Here is a 9,650-nt window from a genome sequence, read left to right as displayed (position 1 = left end):
TCTAGTGTGATTTATACGAGGGATTCAATTTCTTATCATAAACCTGATTCAGGAGATTGAAGAAAGTGATTGATTCCAGTGAATCATTCCTAGGGATTTACAAGAAGGATCAGCTCCTTTAATCCTAGAATGATTTGGTGTTCAGCGTTCTTAAACGCAAAGGTAAATCAAATCTAAACACCTTATAAATGGTTTAAATCATACGACGTCCAAAGAACGTTTTGAATGTCAAAATAAAAATTTAAACATTTGTTGTGCATGTTAGGGATTAAAAGAAATTTAATTCTTTTAATTGAAGTTAGATAAAAGTGTTTATTTAACTTATAAATTTATTTCTGATTATGACGGTTAGTGATAAAGTTACATGATAAATGATTTGTTTGATAATATTTGATATTATGATTTTAATATAATATTTGATATTATATTGAAAAAGGATGATCGAGAGCCGTGACCAATTTTTCATGCGTATGTTAGGATATTTTGTATGTTCTGTTTTTAATTATTTAAAGTGTGCCCAATTTATGGCTCGTTCTCACCTTTAAAATTTTATCCCAATGTGCCATGTAAATTTATTGTAAATATTAGATTTAATGAAAGATCAACATTTGAAGATAGTGGGCGCTGATCCTCAAGAGTTTTGAATATAGAAAAAATGTAAAATATTTGAAATTTATGTAATATTGCATTTACCTAGTTTTAGACTTTGGTCCATATTTGGCCCATATGGATCAATTAGCTCTCAGTTAACAATCATATTTTATTATTTATCATACATGTAATATATTATAAATAATCAGTATGTGTGTATTATTAATAAGCAAGAGTTGCGTGAATCCGACAAACAAACATGATACAAGATTTTAAAATTAACGATGAAACAAATTTTCAAAATTTAAATCCCTCATTTTGGATAAGACTCAAAATTTATATTAAGCCAAAAGAAAATTTTAAAAAAAATTAATATTCTTTATCTTCCATCATCGTGGTTGCATGATGAACGCTATCCATGGTCAGTGTTGACTCATATTATTGGGGAGGATTGAACGGTGGAAATGTGTGACTTCCACTGACATACTTGATGTTACATGAAACTCTTATGACTTCGGCTTATATTATTGGGGGATCTCATGGTAACCGTCCACTAAAAATGGGTCGGGCTCGATTCGTCGCTAGCCCCCTTTTTTGTAGTGATCAAACATTATGCAAAATAAATGAGAGTTGCAAGAGGTTGCAATTGGGCTTCATCCTTTTGAAATTATGATTGACTGATATTATTCGAGATCGTAATTTAGCAATTGAGCAATGCCTACTCACAAATGAAATTTAATTTCCCGTTTTCATCAGGTGGTTGTGAAAATGTCAAAATAGTGAGAGGAAATTCATAGAACAAAAAGGATATATTTTATTTTAAAAAAAATATTTTAAAATAGTTAGTAATGTGTATTCTGTTTCCATTTCAGTATATTTACGATGTCATCGCGAAATCCTCTATCTGTTATACTCGATCAAAATAAGCTGATCACATTGCCAAGACTGGCCGAAGAATTTAAAAATTATTTTGAATTTCGAGAAAATAGCATATGTGCTTAACAAAGCACCTCCAAAAGAGACTTCTGCCAATGCCCATGATAAGGAATTAGCTAAACTTGACAAATGGTGAGACCATGATTTGCAAGCTAGAAGCTATATGCTAACTTCTACGTCAACGAATTGCAGAAGCGCTTTGAGAAAACTGTAAATGCTGCTGACATTTACGATCACATGTAAGAGTTGTACAATGCATACAATACTTATATATACATTATATTTTTTTTTTTTTGCTAATTGAATAAAAAAATAAATACTATATTAAAATTTAAAGTTGTGGGTAGTATTTTAAAAAGTATATTTTATATAAAAAAAAAATTAATTCGACTCATTCACATCCAATCGTATTTTATAATAACTTTTGCATGAAAATAAATTTAGAAATTTAAAGTTGGGTAAAATTGAGAGAATTTATTTTGTCAAGCTCATATGTGAAGTGGTCAAATGTTAGTCATTAGATCATCAACACATATGTCAACTTCCATAAAAATTTGAAAGACTCACATGATTTAATGATATAAGAATATCAGAAGAAACAGTCTCGATGTAACATAGACTAACTCAGCAAATATAGAATATCATAGATGTTTAATGGTGTGAAGAGCATGTTCACTTGGGAATGGATGGCTTTTCAATTGAAAAATAATTAAATATATAATTGAATGTAATTTCTGAAATTTTAATTTATTTTCCTTGATTTTGAACATTGAAGGCCTTGTTTTCGCCATATTTTCATACAATAGTTTCCAAACATATTAATCGTAACAATCATTATCCGCGTGAAGTCTCTTTTCGCAAAGCATATTCATATATAAGAAACATAATTCTGATAATGTAATATCTCTGAATAAACCATGATCTTCTTGCAATTTTGTTTTTTCATGTCATCAAAATTGAATCATAATCCTATGTATTTAAATTTTTGATAATTATAATCTTTTTAAATTGTAAATATTGATGTAATACTACACGATCAGAAAATGACAAAAAACTACAAAAAAATAAAAAATAACTGACTAAGACCAACATTTAACCTGAAGAACAAAATCACGAAGAAGTAAATATGCAAGACTGAATTACAATTTTCTCTCGATGCACTTGAAAGTGTCAATGTGCCAAGCATACGATGGTCAAACACAACCTACCTTCTCACCACGTGGTAACAGAGCCGAATAATGCACAAAATTATTCACAATCAACAGCTATTCTCGCAACAAAGTTACCACTTAAAAACATACTTTGATTACAATAAAATTTCAAGTGTTTGGACAATGTTTGGTTTTAACTAGGAATCAGAATGCAATCCTGATTCCTGCCCGAAAAATGGAATCAATCCAACTTTCCCTTTGATCTAACTAGGAATTTCATATGTACATTTAGAAATTATAATATCATAATATAACAAGCCACTTGACATTTTCTACACGCACTTTAACCCTTTTTCTGAAAAATAAATGTATTCAGCTGTAACCATTTCTGGTTATCGAGAGCTCGAGCAGAACTTCGAATAACATCGATATTTATTACGAGATCATGGCCGAAGTACAAATGAAGATGCGAATCCCCAAGGACTTGCATATAGTTTTCCAAATATTCTTCGATCTTGTATACAAAGTATCCATCTAAACTTTTAAATTCCTTTTGTCATTCCTCAATAAGCGCTAAATAGACATCTGAACCCGAAAATTCTTGTATCATCCTAAACTTACGAGTTTGTTTAGCCGAAGTTAGTCCATGCCGTTGTGAGTTTTGTATTCAAGTAGTTTCCCAATTCGGAATATTAGCAGAGGCTTCATTGACCATCTTTACCAGCGTGATCTGCAAGTATAAAAGATGAATTAGATTAAACAACGAGAAATCACGAAAACAACTGTTTTCCTATGTTACGCTTTAAAATGGTAATTGAACCATGCATGAACTCATAAATTTCTAGCATAAAAGCCAGAAATGAACAAAATGTGAATTCTTCAAAGCCTCAAAAGAGTCGCTTCATGAGAACTAATGTTTGATATGAAATATTTTGGATATGAATACATATAAAACAATATTTCAAAGCTCCAACAGTCTTCGAGATTGGTAGTTTGTATCAAAGTTTGGTTTTATACATCTTCCACTATGCAATATCCTAGCACCCCTGAGATACGGATGCCGGTTGGTTTGTAGTCATCTACACTTGGATACATGTCAGTGCGGATAAGTCTGTGCTTATGTTTTTGGACGCAAGTCATTTCTGAACGACTCGATGGTGTTAACTTTGAGAACAGTATCATATTTAAGAGGAGCTCACTCTCTCACCAATTAATTTTGAGACTAGAAAGAAAAGAAAGTATGCCATATTTTCGTAAGCAGCTGGATAATCCATCTACTAATCATGTTTTTATGCAGCTAGTCATTTTGTAATAACTGTACATCAGCAACCACACACTCATTCCTTGCTTCGTTTTGAGCTGTATCTTTATAAACGGTTGAACTAGCAGTTTGCATAGGCTAAGTTGCAGTTCCACAAGAGTCCCAAGATCTTGGAAGAATCTAGAAGAAAGAGAGGCTGCTACATTCATTCTGTTATTTTCTTAAGAGTTTTGTTACCAGCATTGGTAGGGGAGATCAAACTTGAAAGATTACATACCCATTTCAAAGATCGTGAGATAACTCAGGATCTTTTCATTATTGTTATTAGATACTAATTTATTGAAAGTGTACCATACATTTTATACTGTTTAAATACTATACTATTATACTTAAAAAAATTAAACAAAATCATTTTCACATCAAAAGTTTCTTTTAGTATTAAAAGAATAAGCCAACTCTTTCTTCATATTATAGTGTAGGGTGATTTATTTGTACTCAGATTTAGAATCAGATCATTTATAGAACCAGATTAATAAGCGACTCAAACTCGATTCAAAAATTCATGAGCACAAATATGAGCTTCTAACCTATGGAAGCTCGATTTGTCAACACTTATGCAGAAAGAGGTAGCAGAACATAGATAATACAGATATATGATATGGCATGACAGTTGTTCTTACTTACCACACTTTCAGGAACACCTAGAGGCGGCATTGATAGGTTTCGAGGTGGAGGGCCATCACTGAATGATCTCTTGTCAAACCGCCACTCTCCGATTTTGCCATAAGTTAGTTTACCCTGAAACACCAACCACATTATGCATACATATTTGTGACAGAGAAGTTCAAAACCCAAAGGATCCTTTTTTTCCAAACAATCTCAACAGCCTCATAGGGACTTGATAAAGGGACAACTCTTACAAACATTTCAGAACTTACTAATATCTATTTACAAGATGAATGGTAAGATAAAACGGATCTTTTACCTTCATGTCATAGTCACATCCATAGGTGTAATGAAGAATAAATTTATTTCGAGTTTCCAAGTCCCACGGAGGCTGAAATATCAACATGCAATATGCTTACAGCTGAAGACAATATAACAAATAAATCATCAGCTTAGCTTGTTAAGTACAGTTTGGAAATAAAACCTGCAACATAAAGTCTTTCCGGAGAATATGCCGCACGCCATGAAGAGCAGAGGCTACAGCATATCCATACCTTTGTTTGACATTGAACAAGAACATTAGAAACAATTACAAAGTTAAGTCTGTCAAGCTGCAAAATCAATACCAAATCCATAAAGGGAATGCCACTTAGATCGGCTTACATTTCAAGCACCCATCCGAATTCTTTATCTGTCTCTGGATCATTTTTCATTTTCAAAGAGACATTCATCCACGTAGGAGCGATTTTTTCCAGCAAATCCTGGTGTTATAAGAAAGAAACTAATGACACAGGCATAATAAAAATCATGAGGCATCATTATATCAATTAGGCGCGATCATATTTATTTCATCAAGTTCAGGAAGACCAATAGATTCACCTTTTTAATTATAACTGGAGAATTTCCAATTGGATCAACGTTTTCCACCGGACCCATCTCCTCTGGGAAATATTTTCTAATGAGTTTTGTATTTTTGACTGGTTCAATGTAGAAAAACGGGAATGCAGCTGGAAATCCTTCACCTCCCAAGTTGGGGAGTGGCTTTAAGAATATGTGATCAGGTTCTGCCATCAATACATAACTGCAGCAGCGGGAAGACAAAATAAATCTATTTCATGTTCTCACTACACTAAATTTCCACTTAGTTCATACTTAAGAAAGCAAACTCACTCTTCTTCAATTGTTGCCTTCTCTAGCCATTGTACAAAAGCCCATGGTCTATTCAAGACAACATAACCCTAGATACAGAATCTCAAATCATTTAAAGGAACCAAGACTGCACATGGTGTGTTAGAGTACTTATGCGCTACACTAAACAATGAAACTTTCCAAATAAGATATTTACATGTACCCATGCATCCATTTGATGTCCTTCAACTATATGTACAATTATACACGACCAGAATTAGATATCAAAATAAATAAAAAAGGCATAATGACAGGGTAAAACATAGCAGGAGGTTTCAATAACAAAAGGATAAACTTCTCACCCTATCCAAGCCTGGAGGAAGAGGATCAACCACAAATGAAGGGATCTCATCCATCAGGTTGTCAGGCGTTCCAGAGTGAAGAATTCGAGTGAACTTTCCCATCTCTGATCCTGGTAAATCCTTATTCTTCTTATACCAATAGTACATAACACGACTCTGCCATTTGGTGTATGGTGAATCAGTTGCTGTGAGGGCTATATGAAAAAGTGCCCGTTCCCTCTTGGGTTTTTTGGCATTTTCCGGCATCTCAATCACCGGATCAATAAGAAGTCGACTATGGTGCTCAGCGAAATTCAAATTTTGAGGATAAACGTTCTGGTAACGTATAAGCATTGTAACAAAGTTATATGTTAGAAGGAAAGCGCCAAGAAACAAGAATACCAGGAACACACGTCCTTCTCGCCCCATAATTTGCCTCCCAGGCAACATAAAATATGATCTAGTGAAACCGCAAACCAACTATTTATTATCACTTATCAGTGAAAATGTGAAATATCTTGTAAGAAATAAATACAAGCGTTCAACCAAAATTCCTACACAGAACAGGGTCTCATTCTGTTTTCTAACACGTTCAATGGAATGTTGATTCGCACGGGATTGATACTTGAAGAAGCTACCTGCGAATGCAAGATGGCTGAGTAAGACTGGCACGGAAAACGCTTTACGCAGGCGAATATAAAAAACATACAACTAAAGGAGTCATAAACAGACATAAGATTGACACCATTTAATAAACCAAATTTCAATAAAATAAACAAAATTCAACTGGAATTCAATTGTCTACGCATATTTATCACCATTTTCGTACTTTGGAAAACAAAGTCAATGAATTTTGATGGGACCACTGATTAAAATTCCAATAAAAAAATCGGGCTATGACTAGTGCTGTAATGTGAAAATAATGGATAATAAATGACAGCCAGACTAGGAGAAAGACATGCAAATTATTTTTTCTTCCACAGAACAACAATAATTTACAATTCAAATTCAAATAATCCACAAATTAATAAAACCCACATCCAAATTCCAATTCAACAGTTCAAAACACAGGCAAAAACCATCTCACAAATTTTCACACAGATGACAGAACATAACCGTAAACAAGATTTTCAGACAAAATACAAAAAAAAAATATTACAGAAAATAACAGTAAAAAAAAGCCATATAATCTGATATTGTACAATCTCATAAAGTCAACGTTTCCCACGTACAAACCATTTCAAACAAGATAATTCTAGAAAGAAACCCATAACAGAAAACCATTTCGATGAACCCAATAATTTATATCAAAGAATGAAAGACTCACCATTACTCCAAATTTACGCAAATAGAAGATGATAAGAATGGATTCAAATCCCGGCCAATCAAGAAAAGGGGAAACCTTTCTTCAACAAAGGAAAAAGGTATCCCATACAGATAAGCAAAAGCAAGAAAGTAAATGAGTACCAAATAAACTATTAGTGATTATTACTGTAATGTGAAGTTGGATCAAGAAGGGATTTCAGAATTCAAGGGTGGCAAGAAAAACATTTAGCACGAAGCGACACCCAGAGATTTGCGTTGTGGTGTCATCGGAATGAACCCAAAAAAAAACCTATGAAACTGTGCTGGATACTGATGTGCGTGTCCGCACGAAAGCGACCTGAAGAGATTCGGGGTAATTTTGTAATTTAAGCAATGATATTTAATTTTAATAATTAATAATTAATGTATTTTAATTTTTATTCCAAAATATGGTGATCCGATTTAACAAATTCAAAAAAAAAAAAAAATTTGTTGGACATTTGATTCATTTATAGTACGTTAAGATTGAGAGAATGATCGTGATAAGCAATTTTCGAGGAATATTATGATTTTTATTAAAGATTTGTGTTATGTTGCGTGTGTTGTATACGAATGTTACATATTTGTCGATAGAAAAAAAAAAGTTGGGACGAGCTAGAAAATTAGGAACATGGTTGAAAACAAATGTTTTAAATTTTTTATTATAAAAACATATTGTTCAAAAATTACAAAAAAAATATTATTTTTTTAAAACTAAAACTTATATGAAAATATTTGTAAATAATATATCAAATAAAGAAAACATCAAATATGAATATATCTAAACATCCGACACAACATAATAACAACAAAATTCACATTTATCAAGGGAAAATTGGTTTTAAATTTTCAAACTCAAACTAATCTTCATTCTAACTCTACACCTAAAAAACTTTGCCCAAACTCTCTAAAAAGTTTAAATTGAGAAAAATACCCTTACATATTTTAATGGTTGATTTTCCGGAAAATGGTATACTATATCAAACATACAAATTTATTATTATGAAGTAATTAAATGTTTGAGTAGGAGAATTTTCTCAAATAAAATGAATCCGAACCAAGGTTCGAGATTAGTTATTTACATGATTTATTCCAGAACTCTGGAATATTTGAAACAGAAAGATCTAACAAAGGTTAGATATCAAAAAGAAACTTATCAGAGTCTTAAGGTAAACTTATGATTCAAAATAACAGGCTCATAGAAATAGTACCAGATCCTCTAAACTCTTCGGAGATCTTAGACAAATTCAAAAGACAGTACAGAATTATGGTAATATGATGTATTATGTACCACAAAATGTGGAGAAAATCCTTGAAAACCAAGAAGAAATTCTTGGAATATTAAAGGATATTCAAACAAGAATTCAAAACCTAGAACAACAACTAAGTTCTAGTAAAAGGACTTCAGAAGGAAGGTTACCACAATCCTTTGGAACTGAACCCTTGTTACATCAACGAGGGAAGGCCAAAGTAGTGCCAAAACCTTTGACTGAAGAAGAAAAATGATTATTCTAATTAAATATGTCTCAAAAAAGAAATTAATCTGATGAAAACTTTAGAAAAGATTGGTCTCGAGGATCTACAAGACCTTGCAGAATCATTTGCAAATATCAAGGTCGTAGATCTGAAGATGAACACAATGGGAAGAGAACAACCTTCTATAACCTGGTCATCTTCTCAAGAACCACCAAGAGAAAGTGTGGGATCTCAGAATAAAAATATGAGAGAATCTCAACTCGATTTCCATACTGGTGGAGAATCACACCCAACGGGAACAAAGATAAGGAGAAATCAAATTCCCTTGCACCAAACACCCTATGAGAAAATTGTTTTAGAACTTATGCATCCTTATGGGGTTATGCTTAATCTTGACGTACTAGATTTAAAAAACAGAGAAGTTCTCATAGATGACTGGACATCTACCATGAGAATCGCTACAGGATCACTTGATCTAAACAGAGAATGAGTCATTAAACTTCTAGAAATGAGTCTTATGGTATCAGTTAAAATTTCTTGTGACATGACTTCATTAAAAACCAAAGAATCAGTCCTAACTGGAGAATCTCTTAGTGAGATAACTGAAAAAATGGCTACCTTATTTAAAGCACAATTTATAGGAGTAGACTATTTTAACAGTCAAGATACAGAGAAGAGGAAGAAATATACTCAAGCTCTGTATAGACTTGAATTACATGACATATGTTTAGTGGATGGGTATATTATGTTATTCAC

At 32.5% G+C, this 9,650-nt stretch overlaps 1 protein-coding gene across 3 annotated transcripts; it reads right to left on the bottom strand.

Moving 5' to 3' along the window:
• Window positions 1-3,066: 3,066 nt before the first annotated feature.
• Window positions 3,067-7,702, bottom strand: LOC140809818 (hydroxyproline O-arabinosyltransferase 3-like). 3 transcript variants are annotated; one of them, XM_073167556.1, is made up of 9 exons: window positions 7,567-7,702; window positions 6,096-6,712; window positions 5,776-5,843; window positions 5,485-5,686; window positions 5,269-5,366; window positions 5,090-5,159; window positions 4,925-4,996; window positions 4,624-4,737; window positions 3,067-3,408 (listed from the first exon to the last, which is right to left on the bottom strand). In XM_073167556.1, the coding sequence occupies exons 2-9, from the start codon at window positions 6,522-6,524 to the stop codon at window positions 3,346-3,348; spliced, it is 1,116 nt and encodes a 371-aa protein (XP_073023657.1). In that variant the 5' UTR covers window positions 6,525-6,712; window positions 7,567-7,702; the 3' UTR covers window positions 3,067-3,345. The 3 variants fall into 3 exon arrangements, with proteins under 3 accessions (XP_073023657.1, XP_073023655.1, XP_073023656.1); XM_073167554.1 differs by having other exon boundaries at window positions 7,402-7,685; XM_073167555.1 differs by having other exon boundaries at window positions 6,096-6,708; window positions 7,402-7,685.
• Window positions 7,703-9,650: the final 1,948 nt, after the last annotated feature.

This window comes from Primulina eburnea, chromosome 13 (assembly GCF_022965805.1).
Source record: "Primulina eburnea isolate SZY01 chromosome 13, ASM2296580v1, whole genome shotgun sequence".
Lineage (NCBI taxonomy): Eukaryota > Viridiplantae > Streptophyta > Magnoliopsida > Lamiales > Gesneriaceae > Primulina > Primulina eburnea.
This window is presented reverse-complemented; position numbering and strand designations above follow the sequence as displayed.

What these genes read in the sequence shown, in the direction of transcription:
- LOC140809818 (XM_073167556.1), bottom strand. Translation starts at nt 6,524, where the DNA reads ATGTTGCCTGGGAGGCAAATTATGGGGCGAGAAGGACGTGTGTTCCTG. An exon ending in CTCCAGTTATAATTAAAAAG is followed by an intron (nt 5,367 to 5,484) that starts GTGAATCTATTG and finishes TTATAACACCAG; the next exon opens with GATTTGCTGGAAAAAATCGC. An exon ending in TTCGGATGGGTGCTTGAAAT is followed by an intron (nt 5,160 to 5,268) that starts GTAAGCCGATCT and finishes TGTCAAACAAAG; the next exon opens with GTATGGATATGCTGTAGCCT.